Raw genomic sequence first — 16,938 nt, forward strand, 5'->3', positions numbered from 1 at the left:
CCCCAAATTTAGAGGGTAAATATTCATATACACCTCCAGCCATATAAACCAAAGCTTAGAGGGTAAACACTAAAAAATTTCAAATTTGCAAATGACCTTAGTGTCAATTTAGTTCAATATTCAGTTTTTTAGATGTAGGAATTAAAGAAATTACTTGTCCAAATTAAAGCTCTGTTAGTGCAAAACCTAGAGCTGAAGCTCAAATTCTTTGACTTGTGTCCAGTTATGCCTCTAAACAAGTACACTGTCATTCCCAATGTTACATGGACATGATTTTTTTAAAAAATTCATTTGTCATTGTAGAAAACAATTTGCAATTTTCATCCCTCTTGTACAAATTCAAAACAAGAACAAGAATATAACAGACCCCCCGGTCTAAGTCATATATTGAATCCTACCCTGCTATAAAGAGGAAGTACTTGAGCCTTGAGCCAATTAAAATAAACAGGCCCATTGAATCATAAAGACCTATTTATTTTCTATGGTATTAAAAAGATGAACAGATTTCAGCAAACCCAGACTTTGTAATAGAAGGTGTTAGCTAAACTTGACATTCTCTGATAGTAACAGATGACAAGACAAAATGTGAAAAATCACATTCCTGCACTAAACTGTCTAAGAAAAATCATGGGAAGAAAATGTACTGATGTTAGATAAGCGTGGCTGATTTTCAGTACATTACAATTTTAAAAAATGAAAAACATACTTAAATAAAATCTCCCTAGATCAGTGGGTATGTCCTAACCTGATAGACTTTTATGTAATTTATGTCAACTACATCTGCATCAACATTTATTTTCTATTAACAGTAATGACACTGAAAAAGTACTGAGTATTTAATGAGGTAAAGACATGTTCTATGTTCTAGATATACAAATATATGATACACATATATCCATTTCATTATCAGAACAACCTGAAAAAACAAGTACTCTCAATAACCCCATCTTACAGATATGTAAACTGAGAGTCATAGAATTACTTTGCAAGTAAAAGGGACAAGATCAGAACCCATTCAGTCTAGTTCCAGCATGTGCTCTTCATTATGCTCTTCCCCCACAATGCAAAAGAAACTGAGAGATAAAATTTCATTCACAGATACTTAAATTGAAATGGAAAAATAATTTTCTCCAACTGAAATACACATGCTGAAGGGTCAGAAAGTTTCTAAAGGAGCATAAAGAAATAAATCTTTCTCTTCTAACACTGAATAAATTTGACTTGCTGATTCGAACGTTCCATGGATTTTTTGTTGTTGTTCTGAGAACATTCCAACTTATTATCATCTACCAGATGTCCTAAAACAGGTACATTTTGAATAGCCAAGATAGGTGAGTGAGTAAAATGAATTTATATACAATAATTAAATAATCCAGATTCAGAGAAAAGAATTACACCTCTGAACAAGTACATTGTTTCTTATGTTAATAATTAAATATCATAAATAAGAAAAAGTAGAAACTTTAGATCTATCACTTTTAACTTAGCTCCAGAGATATGAAAACTGCATTGAACCCAACTTCATCCTTATTTGGTGGGGAGAAGAAACTGAAAGAAAAAACCCAGATATTTAGAGAGGAACATGCTTGACCTGTGTTTTCTGTGGATTTCTCAAGGGGATCGACCATAGTAGAAGCATACCTCACCTGCCTATGCACACCTGCAAGGGTTTCCTGAATACCTCTAGATCTGGTATGACCTGTCCAGGTAACTCTAAACTCAGAAAAGCATAACTGAGGTGGAGATGCAGGAGAAGCTGAAGAACCTTAGGACCATCAAGACATCTGGTGCCTGTGCTGTAATTTTTGGCCCTTAAAAATATTTCACACTGTCAGCATAGTTGGGATGTTTTGTTAAGCCTGAAGTCTTTTTGCAGATAAGAACCTTTATGAATTAGTTACACTGCTTTATTGTTCATCAGTAATAAGCTGCTACAGTGGAGAATTGAGGGATGCAGTTAGGAAAGTCCCTGAGACAGAAAGAGGTATGGGATTCCATATTTCCATGAGCAAATAAAGTTTTTGTTTTTGATTTTTTTTTTTCTTTCTGCAGTCCAGGTGATTGAACCCCAGGTTTTTGTACATGCTAGGCAAGAGCACTATCATAGAGGTACATCCCCAATCTGAAATAATGATTTTTTAAGCAAGTGGAGAACAAGTGATAAGTGTCTCAATATAAAACATTTTAAAATCTGTAAAATATAATTTTATCTCTGAAATATCCCATGATCAATTACTGTCAAGTTTTTATGCTTTATCCAAAACAAGCAAGCTCTGACCTTCTGGGTAGATTCAGACAATCCTGATGAAAGTGAGTAAATCCTAATGAGTTATGAAAACATATTTCAAGGAAAAAAACTATGAAATGGTTATACTCACAATTCATAATATGTTTAATAAAAGACCCATTTGGAATCTAGAATCTCTCTTTATTCTTTAATTAGAAATAATAGAATCAACTTTTGCTTCATCAAGATTCTTTTGTCACAAAGCATTACCAACTTTATACTTTGATACATGCTTCATTCAGGTTTTCATTTCAACCACTAAACTGACTTTAAATATTTTTGTTCACTGTAAATGTGTGCTATTGTTTAAAAATCAATAATGAATGTTGTTCTCATATTGACATTGGACAAACTATCAAGTTGATGGCAGTTATTATTATGATGATGATGATGACAAATATTCATGACAAAAACATTTGCAGTATACCAAAAAAAAAACCATAAATCATGAAAAAAGCCAGTATAAGATAACTATTTTAGAAATATAATGATTTATAGTTCTTTGCTAATAATTTAGCTGCTTCTGACCAATGAATACCTCTAATCAGACTGCTGTCCAATGACAGTAGTTTTTGACTTTTAGTTTAATATTAGCAATATAACTTCTTTGCATCATGCTAATGATAACACATTGGAAGAACCACTCCCAAAAAAAGGAGTCCATTGATATACAAAAACCTTTATCTACATAAAAATATCTGAAAACTTAATCCTTAAAGAGGCTTCTACCTAAAATACAGGTAGAGCAATGAATTGAGTGTGTCACATAGTACTACTCTTCATAGTATCTAACCCTTTCTTGCTGTTAGAAGTATTCCTTTTTGCTTAAAAAAAAAAAAAAAACACAAAAAAAACCCAAATGCTCTCTTCCTCTGTTACAGGCTTTCATAGCATATCAACATTTTTATCCCACTCTGATAACTGAAAATTCTAAATGTTTATTGTTTTAAAAATCATACAGGAAAGAGTTAACATGAATACCTCTATATAACCCCCTAAGGGGAAAATACAGGGTTAAACCTTAAATCATAGAGATGAGAAATATGGGGGTACCACAAACTGTTAAGTTTAGGGATGAATAAAGCACTATTATCTTAGTAGTCAGCATAAAGAGCATCTCTCTGAAGCTTTGTTCCAACTATAATAATTTGGTGTACTTACCAGAAAAAATTATGATCATATGGGCTTCATGCATGATTGATACCATTACTGTTTATTTTAAAACTGTCCTTGAGAATCAATCAAATAAAGCATTCTCACTGTGTATGTTTTGCAACCAAGAATGAGGAACACAATATAAGTGCCTCTTATGGAGAGGAAGTAATGGAATATTCTTTCCATTAGTGTTTTCTACCAAAAAAGAAACATCTAATAAAAGTGAATCAGGCAGAAATTCATGTCAGAAAACCTCCTGTCATCCTATGTTCTTTACAATATTTGAATTTTTCTAGTAGCTATCCTTATCATTGGGGGGAAAAAAGTTACCATCACACATAAAAAAGCTTATTAATCCAACCAAGGAAGTGCACAAGAGCTTAAAAAACTACCTGGGAATAATACAAACGATGAAACATAATCACCCATAATTCATCAGAAGAAAATTCCCTTTGTATCAAGTAAGCTTTTTAAGGTCTCAGGGGGCACATGAATCTTTTATCTGTCATTCCTTAAATCTTTACATTTGTAATAAACATGGGTGAAATAACTGAAACACTTTAAGATGGGAAAATCACTCTTCTCCATGAACCATTTTTTCACATATGCCTTGAAAGAGAAGAGAAAACTGGAATTAAAAAAAAAAAAAAATGTCATTTTTAGTAATGAAACTTTTTCTTGTATAATAGTATCTGATTGAGGATTCTAATATAAAGAAATTCAATCTATGCTTAGCTTCACAAAGGAAACCTAGTAACAATTAAGACAATGATGTTTATTCCAATCTCAAAAGCAAATTAAAGACTTTGCCAGGGCAGGTAGACAGGCATCAGGTTCTCCCTCCCTTCCCACAGTGAGCAAGACACAACCTAGCACTTAAGTTGTAACTACCTCTCCCAGGCCCCACCTCACCACCATCTCCACAACCACCAACCTGACATCAGGCCCTTCTCTTTGTAAATTATAAATAACAACTTGCCATTTTCATTCCTCTAGTCTATGAACTAATTATTTCACTCCGACATTAAACTCTTGATTTAAATGTTAGGTACAAAAATCCATCTGTATCACACAACTCCAAAAGTTCAAATCTGCCATCCAGGAAAGTTTGGACTTTCACCCCTTTTCCATTTCTCCTTTTTTATGCAAAACAAAACAAAACAGAACAAAATACACTTTCTCAAAGGGTTAAACTTTTAGTTTTCAAATTTGCATTTTTGTGGAAAAATTGATCCTTAAGATCTGCAAATTTAACTTATTTGATAATGGGTCTTACTTTTTAAAATACTTTGTTTCTGTACTATCCTTATTATGTGGAGTCCTAAGTACAGTTTATATAAACATAGTTATATTCAGAATGTGACTCCACACCTGGCATTTATTACGCACACTTTGTATATAAATCGGTTACATGAAGCATGTTCAAATACTGTGCAACAGGTCCTGCTATTGTGTAAACACATGCTCCCAACAAAATGACAGTAAGCTTTATTATATCAACAGTATAAGGGAAAACCACCTTATTCCTTATAGACTTAACCATAATTCTTCTGAAAGTCAGAAGGCATCAGATCCAATCAAAAGGAGTAAATTTTACTAAGACCCTCGTACTGGCTTTGCTTCCTACTGAATATGTAATAAATTTGTGTCACAGCCCAGGTGTATTCACGTTCCCACTGATTTACTGCACGTTGCTGGCTGGCTTTAGTGCTGACTTGATGACAGGAAGAGTACTTTGGCAGAGGTCTGACAAGTCCTTATCCTTAAGTTCCCTTTTGCTTTGTGCCTTCTGTTCCCAAAGCTATCACATTAAAACAAATGACAGTCTCAGACCTCTCAGTTTTGCCATGAGAGTGTGAAATCAAATTTAAAACACACCTCAGAACTATTACATGGGGCCACGTTTATTTTCAATTGGCGGGGGAGGGGGAGAGAAGACACTTAAAAAGAGATGGATTTCATGTCCTCTGTGTAGCCAGATCTAGTTACAGTGTATTAAGTTTTGTCTAAATGCGAAAAAGACTCTGTCTACTCAAGTGTTTTATCACAAAGTAATGTTATTAAACATATCAAGTATTCCCACGCTTTCCTTTAGATTCTTTGATTTTAACCTCCTTTGTTAGGCACCAACCACGGGGAGGAAGATTTCAGGAACAATACCAAGGCAGCACATGATGCCAAGCAATCAATTTTGTTTCCCGAGCTGTTTATTCATCATAAACTCGAGCTTCCTTGTTAAGCCACACGTCTGCTCTAAGTAGGGCTTCCCCTCTTCCCTGGGAAAGAAGCATGGACCAGCTACAATTGTGTCTTTGAGCGCGCAGCATCGGGCTTTGTGCTGCTGGGGATAACGGATTCTCGGTCTCGCACGCATCCATCACCTAAGACACAGGGAAACTCAGCAAGGGTTTCGGCGGCTGCAAGGGAAACAATGTGTTGAGACCCGGCTGCTCTGAGCTACAAGGATCCGAAGAGTGAACGAAATGTTTCAGGGATCAGCCCAGGCAAGGGAAGAGGAAGGAAGCCCTTGTACTCTTACCTCCACATTGAAATACTGCTCCGTTCCGCAGACTGTAGCACATAAAATCCAAATCAAGGTTTGCAAGAAAAACACCCCCGAAAGATGCACGAAATCCGACCGTCTTCCAGTGCTGAATGTGAGTAAGATCATAGTGAACTGTGCTTCAATGGATGGACGAGCTCCCCTTCTTTTTCTCCCTCTTTCCCTCTCCCTCCCTCCCTCGTTTCCTTTCAAAAAAAAGTCCTCCGGGTGGGTAAGGAGCCTGCAGGTTCACCCACAGCCGGGCAAGGGGAGGAGACGGGGCCCCCGCGCTCGGCAGCCGGGAGAAGCAGAGGCTGAGGCAGGGTCAGCAGCAGCTCGCATTCACCATCCTCGGGGGTCCGTCACCCGGAACGTGGCGCCCAAGTTCACCGGCGGTTCCGACTCAAAGCTCCCAGTCGCAGCCACCGCAGCAGCAGCCGCCGCCGCCGCCGCCGCCTCCAGTCCGTGCGTCCTCCACCTCCTCCTCCTTCTCCTCCTCCTCCTCCACCGCCTACTCCGCCGCCGCCGCCACCGCCCCCAGCTTCTGCGGGAAGGGCCTCCGCCGCTCCTCGCTCTCTCGCCTCTGCTTCTTCCCTCCTCTGCTCGCTCCCCTCCAGAATGTTCATCCGTAATCTACATAACTCCTCCTTCCCGGGGTCTGCCAGGCTCTCAGGCCCTTGGGCGCGCGCGCGCGCGCACACACACACACACAGACACACACGCACACACACACACACACACACACACACACACACACACAACACAAGAGCACACACAGCCCGAACCACACGTACGCGCGCTTCTTAAAGGAGACGACTCGTAAAGGCTTCCTGGCTACTGTATGGCGCCCTGGAGGTATCCAGCCTGTGAGAAGGTCCCGGGTTTGAGGAGAGCTATCAGTATTACCCACCCCTCATCCCCAGACAGACACTTAGGAACCTGAGCGGCTACATCCTTTGATCTGGTACCACCACAGCGCATCTAGAAAAAAGTGCGCCCCTCCCCAGCCCGGGTTTGGGTGGGGCTCAGGCTGTGTACCCTGGTGGAGCCTGAGGAGAGGCCCAGGCCTGGTCCTGAAGAACCACAGTGGAGGGGCTCTGGGAGATTGGGGCCGCTAGGAATCAGGGGGAGCACCCCGGTTACTGTGCACTGCTTGGGGACTTGGGTCAGTTGCCAGGGCTGACCAAGTTTGGGAAGCTTGAGATCGCAAGTCCCGAGCGTCCAAACTTTGCTGGGGTCCTCAAATACTGTGTCCCGGTGTCTGAATTCTTTTTACCATCGCTACACTCCACCTTCCAGGCAGAGGAGTAGGCACTGGGTTTTGATGGGGGACTCATCAAATACAGAAGCGGGATGAAATTTCGCTATCCAAGTGAACGGTGGACAGACACACACTGGCACTGGGAGAGGTGGTCCTGGATGTTAACAAAACATCCGACCAAAGGGGTGGGGGCGTTGGAAAGAAACCGGCTGCGGGAGCAAGAGGAAGAGCTGGGTAAAGAAGGAGAGGGAGCAGCCTGAGGAAAGGCGAGTAAAGCAGCTGGCAAGGGCGGGAGGAAGAGGCTGCGCGCAGACCGAGCGGGGGAGAGGCTGGCGGGAGCGAGGAAAGCTGCAGGCGAGAGGGGGAGGCTTCTGGCAAGAGGCGCAGGCGAACGCGGGCAGGGGAACTTCAGAAGAGGCTGCCAAAAAGGACTGGAGCTGCAGCAATGTGAGGCAGTGGACAGGGGAGGCAGCAACCACCAGCCCTTGGCAGGTGATGGTTTGGCTGGAAGAGAAAGGGGGAAGGGAGAGAGGCAGGCATCTGTTTGGGGGCAATGCCAATAAATGTGCTTCTCCTTGGCAGCCAGCAGAGGGGAAGAGGAGCCCACGGGAAAGAAAGGCAGGCGAAGTGAGGTTAAGAATAAAACGTGTTCCAGGCATGACAGCTACCTCGGTGGGGTTGAAGAGAGGATTGACAAGACATATTTCATGGATGAGTTGGTAAAGCAAGAAGTAGGACTACGAGAGGTCATGTTTGGTAAGCAGATGGAAAACGTAAAAATAGTTTGCCAAAAAATGTATTGGACGGTGATAATTTGTGTCCTAAAGAGAAAAATGAAAAATGTGAGGAATGGGACCTTACAGCTATTGTTAAAATTAGAAAAGAGAATGTTAAGAAAAGATATATATACATATATATATGTAATACAGATATTACATATATATCCAACATATAAAATACATACCCATATATATGTTTTTTTATATATAGCTAACTTGACCCAAGACTCTCAGGAGTGTTTTCTGATAGTTTGCCTTGTGCACAGCATGTACCACCCACAAAATTATTTTGATGATATAATAAAAAGCTATACATTATATTACATAACATTAAAATTTGCAGGATAGTTTAGACATAGTATCTCATTTAATTTCCACAACATCCCTGAGGTTTTATTTTCATCTTCCAGATGAAAAAAATGATGGAAATAAAACATAACTTTCCACCACATCATACAAGTGGCAGAGCTCAGAACTGTTTTCTGACTCCCAGTCATTGTATTTCTTACTATGTTCCAGTGACTTTCCATATAAAAAATTCACTCCTGATCTTGATTTGTACTCACAGGTTGAGATGACTCATATAAAAGAAACAAAAGACAACATGAAAACAAGGTCATTTTGTAGAAATTGTCTGGTGTTCTGTGCCAACGTAAAGTGACAAAATGTGGTGGGGAGTATTTGTCAATGAATCAAGAAATTATTTTTTTGTGTGTATTATATCTAGCAAGGTGTAAAATTAGAAAAGAGAATGCCAAAAAAAAAAGTTCGAATTCTGTTCCAGTCCTTGAGATAATATTAAAGAAGAGGTGAAACAAATTTATACAAGATATACATTTTAAACAATTATAAATGGTGAAGTCCTTGCTAAATGAGCCAGAATATAAGACTTCGTTAAGGAAGTGGAACACAAATTGAGTATTGCTAGGCTGTCAACAAGAAAGGATTTCTCACTGTAAGAAACTTGTCACAAAATAAATACAAAACAGAGATGCATTAACAGCACGTGTGGAGTACAAGGTGAGGGGAGAGGTTTGCAATGAATATTGAGTTAAAACTTGATCTAAATAGGCAAACATGGGCTACTAAACTATTTAAGATATCTAGTGAATAGGTACCTAGTAAATATTATCTTCAAAATTATGTATGGGATTATCCAAGAGAAGAGACTGGGAATAAAGAGATAACAATTGAAACAAGATTTTCATCCGGCCACAAAAACATTAGATCTAGACTAGTGTAATGTCTTTGGAAACCTATGCTTCCAAGTGGCATCCTATGGAGACAAACTCCATTGAAAACAGGAAATTCTAAATCCAAAAGATAATATCAAATTCGTGATTAGGAAGAATGATAAAAATTTTAAATTATTTACAATCATTTTATAAAACTTACCACTGGACATCCACTGATGAGCAAAGAACAAGTAAGTGTTCAAGTTTCTAGAAATAAAATAGTTTCACTTCAAGGATGGGGCTCAGAAGGATTCATAGTCCAATGAGGGAGACAGACATGTAATAATTATTATAATGCTGTAAGGACTTGGGCACTTACTTATCTTATGGAAGAAGTATTTGATTTTCCCTGAGGTCCTTGGAGAAAGTATCACAAAATAAGTGATTCTTGAGTGGAATCTTGGATAATGAGTAGAAATTTACTAGGCAGACAAGAAAAGGAAGGATATTTCATACCTGAGTGCAGTGGAGGAATAAATACACCAAAGTACACTTGTGTAGCTACACATAGTTTGTCAAGCTAAAGGCTAGGATATGTTTAAAGCAAAGTCAAGGTCAGATGTTGCCTGGATGAGTGCGTAAGGATAAGATCAGGAAAGGTCTTTTGTGCCCTGTTTCCAGCTTTAGACTTTACCTTAAAGAAACTTGTAGGAGGAAATAAGTTTTCACCACCTTTATGAATGTTTGCTGACTTTTGGGGAACAGTCACCTTCTGGAAGTTCTCATGTGTTTTGCTTCATGTGTTCCACTAAGTGTTTAGTATCTACAGACACTGAAGGTCTTTTATCTGTGCTTGTCCAATAAACCTGATGCAATAATACCCCACATGGACTCAGCTGGTTACCTGCAGAAATGTAATCACTTTCTTTGTCAGGTGACTTTGCTGTTCCATTTCTCATCTGTTATCTATGCTTATCTCTTAAGGGCCCAGAATTATGAGGAAGTTCCTAGTCTCCTGTATTAGCAATTTTGAGCTTCTTAGTTAGTGGTCTTCACGGAAAGAAGTTGTTTTCCTATGTAAGTTAAAATATAAAGTATCATCCTTCCCAAGGGGTGTTAATGAAATCTTTCCTCACAAATCGTGCCTCTTGCTGTGTGTGCTTTTGGTAAGATACTTTTTCTCTTCTCAGAATTTCACAAAGCTAATGAACAATCTCAGAATTACACATGACTAGACAAAACTGAACCCAAAAGAGAAAAAAATTAATAAAAAAAAAAAAACAGAGAAAGAGTAATTTCCCAAGGCAAAGTTTAATGGCAAGTCAATAAAATGTTACAGGGGAGATAAAGGGATCTGAGGAAGTAAATGATACCTGTACCTCTCAAAAGGTAAATGACAGATACTTAAAAGTGAGCATGCTGGGATATGGGAATGATTATAGCTACCTAAAATAACATGAGAGGCAAATTATGTATTATAACTATCATTGAAACAGATTTCTCAGTAAACTAGAACCTTCTAAATGAATTCCATAGTGTGGGAAGTTACAGAAATTGCTCATTCCTCCATCATATCAATTTATGTGCTTTCTTCCCTATTTACATCAGTTGAAACTGCAGTGCTTTTTTTTTTTTTTTTTTTTTTTTTTTTTTTTAATTCAAAGAATGTTGAAATAGTGCCAAGCCATTGGCATCCTCCGTTCCTGCAGGGGGATTGCATATATAGCTCAGGCCCCTAGAGTCTTGTTATTTAAGGTGTGCTGTCTGGATGGGATGTTCAGTCCTAGGAGCTTGTCAGAAATGCAAAATCTTTGATTCTGTCATGATTCATTTGCATGGGAAAATTGAGATGCACTGTTCTAGAGTTTGCACGCAGTGGAGCTACATGTACTGTATCCACTACCTTAATGTTATTAATGTTATACTCTAAAGTTGCTGGCCCATTTCAATCAGGAGAATCCTTATGGTACTAAAATATTGTTTCCTCAAAAATATAATTTTATGGACTGAACTTACTGACATAATTTCTAATTTTGGGTGGTATGATATTTCTTGACAACCTATCTTGTTCACAAAACTCTCCTGCTTGATAAAAAAGAAAAATAGTTTGCAATTATCAGTGCCAGTGAAGATAGTATTATTTTTTCTTTCTTTTCCATTCATGGTCTCCTTTCACCTCCATAATTATGAGTATCTCCCCAAATTTGGCCCCTGCTGGTTTATTTTTTCCATTTATTCTTCCACCAAACATTCATTAACCAGTGTAAAATACCAAACAACTGAAGATTTAACAAGATAAATGTGAAGTAAGTTAAGAGAACACTTCAGTTTAGTCAAGTTCTAGGGTAGAGAAGAATGAAGTCTTGGACCATAAAGTTGTTTGTACTTAAAATTACTATTAAAATAAACAAGAGCTAGCAGCACAAAATAGAAAAAGAAGATTTTGATAAAAGTGACTGGTAATGGCCCTTAGTTCTTCCTCGTTTTCATCACAGAGCACCTGAAGTTGGGAGGTCCAAGACTGCTGAGAAGTATGAAGAACCCATCAGGTGAGAGAAGAAAAGGAACAATGGGCTTATAGCCTTATGACATTAGGCCAGGGGTGGGGTCTTCTAGGGGCCCATAATTATATCCATCCACCAGATGAGTCAATTCTTCCAGCACTTCAGTAACCTTCTTCCCAGTGACGGGGATCTTTACAGAATATGCCAGGATTTGTGAAGCTCAAACTTTAACTTGGCTCTTCTCCTGCTCTACTATCTTTCTAAGAGAGATTGTTCCCTCTTAAGTTTTAATATGTTTCTCCTACTCTGGTGACTTTCAGATCTTGGGATGAAGAAAAATAAATGGAGACTCAATTCAGTTCTATGATCTAGAATCCTGATCCTCACTTTTATCTAAACTTAGTATGTCCCCAACCAAGTTCATCACTTTTCCCTTTAGATGATATATCCTTATTTTCCCCATTTAGTATAGATCCTCTATTATACCAAGCCTTGAACACCTTTAACTGTAATATTAATTCATACTCAGTATTCATTCAGTCATGAGTAGCTGTCATGTCTTTTTGTCCAACACCACTCTGATTCACTCCATCGCCTGCACTGCAGTTAATCACTATCCCTTATAAATTCATACTTTTTTTTTTTTTTGTCATTTCATGGCTATCTGCTGCAGTTGTATATCCATCTATTTTATTTTGTATCCAATTAGTCTTCATACCAATCCATTTAAATCTTCCCCTTTTACTTTCTTAGGTATTTTCAACATAGACATAAGTATATATAAGCTGGAAGGACATTTTAGGGACCTCCTCACCAAACTCCCCATTCAGAAAAATAAATGGAGACTCAAGAAGATTAAGTAAGTCATGTGACTAATTGGCAAAGGTTAAAAAAAATTCACATGTAGATTGACTTACAGTTGATTGCTTCACTTAAGGAAAGAGATTCATCATAAACTATTTTAGACATGGAAGAAAATGTAATGAACACACAAGGTAGTTTAAGACCTGGTTTCATTGTTATTTTACCAGTGCCATATAAATAACTGTAGTAAACTAAAATTGAATAGTACTCAGGGTTATTGGTTATGTCATTGTTCAGCAAGGGGATGGACACTCTGATAAGAAAAGACATTCCATTAGTTTACTGCTAAAATAGAGAAGAGGATTGAGAATCCTATAAAAAATTTGGAAAGCACTAGGAAACTCATTGTCTTTTTTTAAATTTTCTTCATCTATACAATAAGCCTTCATATTCTTTGAATAATTGTGAAGATTAACTGAGATACAATACGTGGAAGCTTCTGGAAATTTGTAAACACTGAACAACATAAGACATTACTGTAGCATGTGGCTATTACATACTATCCAACAACAGGCAGGCAGCAAAGGCTCATTGACACTCTGGTTAATGTTCAGAGTGAAGACTCTCAGAACATTCCTAACAAATTATGTTAGGAAGTAACAAGTACTATGTGTTTAACTGTTATTAATAGAAATGATAAAGTGTTTTATTTCTTAGCAAAAGAAAAGTAGATATAGAATGACAGACTTTACCATTATTTTCAAAATATAATTAGTCCCTTTTGAACTACTGCAGTGTATAAAATTCACTTTTTATTACTTCACAAGCAAAGAAAAGATGGAAGACAGGATGTAAATTAGATTGTTATTCATTAAAAGCCATAAGATCACAATGAAAATATATAATCTAAAAGTGAATGTTTTATATTCAATCAAAGACATTGAATTGGAATCAAAACTTACAGAGTTCAGAAAAACTTTTGTGAACTAATTTCCAAGAATAGTGAGAAAATAAACACTCAAGTGAGATGCCTTTATTCTACATGTTAGAACAAAAGTAAACCTTAATTAACTCATTGGGTACAGTTATCATTAGCGGACGGACAGTGTTTTAGTCAGCTTTCTTGATGCTGTGACTAAAGAACCCAACCAGAACAACTGTAGAGGAGGAAAGGTTCATTTGAGGGCTCACAGTTTCAGAGGTCTTAGTCCACAGAAGGCCAGCTCCATTCCTTGGGGCTCGAGGTGAAGCAGAACATCATGGAAGAAGAGTGTGGCAAAGGGGAGCAGCTCACATGGTGATCAGGAGGCAGAGAGACAAGACTCTACTTGCCAGATACAAATATATACCCCAAAACCACACCCCAATTCCCACCTCCTCCAGCCACAACCTACCACTTCAATTACTACTTAGTTAATCCCTATGAGTGGATGAATTCACTGATTGGGTTAAGACTCTTACTACCCAATGGTTTCTCCTCTGAACCTTCTCTGAACTTCCTTGCATTGTCTCACACAAAAGCTCTGGACAGTAATAAAACAATAATAAAAGATGTCAATTAGTCCTAGTATATTTTGTGTTTTCATTGAAAGTATATTCATTTCAAAAATATTTAATCTCAAATTAATTCCTTTGATGCTGGAATAGGCAGAATCATCTTATGTTGCTGCTTACTATTAAGAAACAACATGATTAGGGAGTTAGTGTCTTTCTACATCTTTCACAATGTGACGATTTCTCCCTTTGTTGAGGAGTGGAATGTTCTAATGGTCCAAGAGTCCAATGAAGCGTTACCATTCATACACAGGTATAAAATCCCCCACGAGAATAAATCACCATATCATATATGTTAGATTTTATCATTGTTGTATTAATATCATTAACACATCTGCTTCTGTTTTCATTGGATGGTTGTGTTTTTATGTCATCATTCACAAGGCCATTGTAAATCATAATCAATGTCTACAAATCCAGATGTTTATGTTTTAAGAATGTATTTCTTCTTTTAAAAAGTCGTGAGTCATTTCAAATGAACTAGGACTTGAAAAGTTTTTGTTCATGCAATCAAAAGGTAAGTGACGTAACTTTAATAAAAGATTGCATTTCAGTAAGTTCTAACTCAACAATGGTCATTATTTATTTAAGTCTTTGATTAAAATATAGCTATTCTTTGTAAGATTAAAACTCACCAATATTAGCAAAAATTAAAAAGAGAAGTGTCTTAAAATGAGTTAGAAAAAAAATTGTCTCATATCTTTAAACCCAAGATTTTCTTCAGCATCACATAGCATTATATAATATATCTCAAAGTAAAATCAGCAGCACATTAGCCAGAGAAATCAAAAGATATGATAGGCTCTGACTTACATCTTATAGCTTCTATAAAACAGTCAGCCAAATGTACTAGAAATTGTCCCCAGATGCAACTTAAGTTTTACTCTAAAAATATCCTGCAACTGGAATAAATGCACATGATAATGCTTTCAGAATTTTTATTTATCCTTAATAAAGGTACATCTGTACCTAGTCATTTTCTATTATTTTTATATTTTGAAAATTCTTACTGTAGTTATATAAAAGTTACATTTTACTTTCTACTTTTAAGGAGCTTGCTAGGATTACTTTTACTTTCTAACATAAACAAATTTAGCTGGATATTGTTTAACTGAAATTTTGCCTCATTTAAAATTTTCATTTGAAGTAGATTGAGACCAGACCCATAACTGTGAGGACTCAATTGTTATTCTAAAAATTACAGAAATAATTAATTATGGAGTGGAAAGGGTGCAAATGCCTCATTTCATGCTTTCACCCAATGAAAATGTATCAATCTGTTTTAGTTAGTTTAGACTCCTGTAACAGAATGCCAGAGACTGGGTAGCTTGAACAGTAAAGCCTTATTTCTGTGAAGTTCAAGTTTAAGATACTGGCAGACCCAGTATCTGTCAGCACCTGCTTCCCACTTGTAGAAAACTACCCTTTCTCTTCATCCTGACATGTAGATCAAAGGGATAATCTCTGTAGTGTCTCTTCTTATAAGAAGGGTACTGATCTCATTCATGAGGTCTCTCTTACATCACAGAGGCCCTGCCCCAACATTCATTCTGTTTGGGAATTTAGGCTTCAGCACATGAAATTGGTGGTAGGGGAGGAGCACAAACTCAGTCCATATCACTATTTCTAGAAGGTAGTCATTCTGCTACTTCTTGAGGAAACCAGAAATGGGAGTTTGAACACATTACAAGGCCAAATATTCAGACTTGGAGTCTCCAAATACACGTGATCCTTGGAACTTTAATTAATTTGGCCATATTGTAATTATTCATAGCTAAATATATTTATATATATATGTATATTTATCAGTCATTTTTAAAGTTTCAATTCACATATATGTAAACGTTTCATTCTTATTGTATTCTGAGTGTTATTTCTCAGTAAGATATTTTATAGTTCTAAATAATATTACTGTTGCTAATATTATCAGGAGTTGTTCAAGTCTCTCCATTTTAAAATGAAATTAAAAACATGAAAATGTAAAATTTGGGACACTAGGAGCAGAAAGATATATTTTAAATCTGCTTATGATCCTAAATTGCTATAAATAAAATAATGCATAAATATAGTTGCTATAAAATGTTGAATCTCAAGGTTTCCGGGGATATTTTAAAGATTAACTACTCCATTTTCCTATCCAGGACTTGAATCCTCCCTAAAATGTTTTCAAGCTTTTTAATTAAAAAAAAAAAGTCCAGTATTAATTCACAATTATTTAAATATTTACTAACTCTAACTGAAATTCCATATTGGAATTGAGTGTAAAATGTTCTCCATGGAAGTGGAAACTATATTTTCAAAGCATTACATGGTGATACGACTTGGTCCTTTGTTATAACATAAACCTTATGGTTATTAAATTCTATTTAAAATTTTTATAAGTTTTATTTGTCATTGATATATGTACTTAGTTGTATCTTAACATTAATTATAATTGAGGACCTTATTTCTTGCCTTTTAAGTTATGAGCATATCCCACAGAGAATAAGTTAACAATGCTTCCTCAAGAAAGATATTATAGATCTTCCTTAATGAGTACTAGGTCTCTATACACAACCACAAATTCCTGCTCTTTTTGCCTCTTATAGTAAATAGCATGACCTTTCAGTAAAGAGACACTAGTGAATGTTGGAAATCACACTGAAACAGTAGTCTGGAGACTTTCTTATTTCTGGTTCTGTCAGAATATAGCTGATTGACTTGGAGCATGCCTATCAAACATCCTATGCTCTATGTATTTCGCTTGCAAAATGAAGAATTTGAATCACATAAATTCTCAAGTATTTGAAAGTTCTACATGACTGTATAAATTGATGTTAACTCAAAAAGTCATAATCAATAGCTGTATTGCTAAGAAGTCTGACTTTTAAAATATTG

The 16,938-nt window shown here is 36.9% G+C and overlaps 1 protein-coding gene and 1 long non-coding RNA gene across 2 annotated transcripts in view; one reads left to right on the forward strand and one right to left on the reverse strand.

Moving 5' to 3' along the window:
• Nucleotides 1-6,450, reverse strand: part of MMP16 (matrix metallopeptidase 16) — a 258,787-nt gene extending 252,337 nt beyond the window's left edge. The window contains exon 1 of the mRNA XM_079143787.1: nucleotides 5,982-6,450. Coding sequence (XP_078999913.1) covers nucleotides 5,982-6,113 — 132 coding nt within the window. The 5' untranslated portion in view covers nucleotides 6,114-6,450. The remainder of the gene's footprint in view (nucleotides 1-5,981) is intronic.
• Nucleotides 6,451-6,846: 396 nt separating this feature from the next.
• The window catches only part of LOC306663618, a 132,708-nt gene continuing 122,616 nt past the window's right edge, over nucleotides 6,847-16,938 (forward strand). Inside the window, exons 1-2 of the long non-coding RNA XR_013764490.1 lie at nucleotides 6,847-6,975; nucleotides 7,828-8,018. This is a non-coding gene — a long non-coding RNA (uncharacterized lncRNA). The remainder of the gene's footprint in view (nucleotides 6,976-7,827; nucleotides 8,019-16,938) is intronic.

Source organism: Sciurus vulgaris (assembly GCF_902686455.1).
Source record: "Sciurus vulgaris genome assembly, chromosome: 1".
NCBI classification, from domain to species: domain Eukaryota; kingdom Metazoa; phylum Chordata; class Mammalia; order Rodentia; family Sciuridae; genus Sciurus; species Sciurus vulgaris.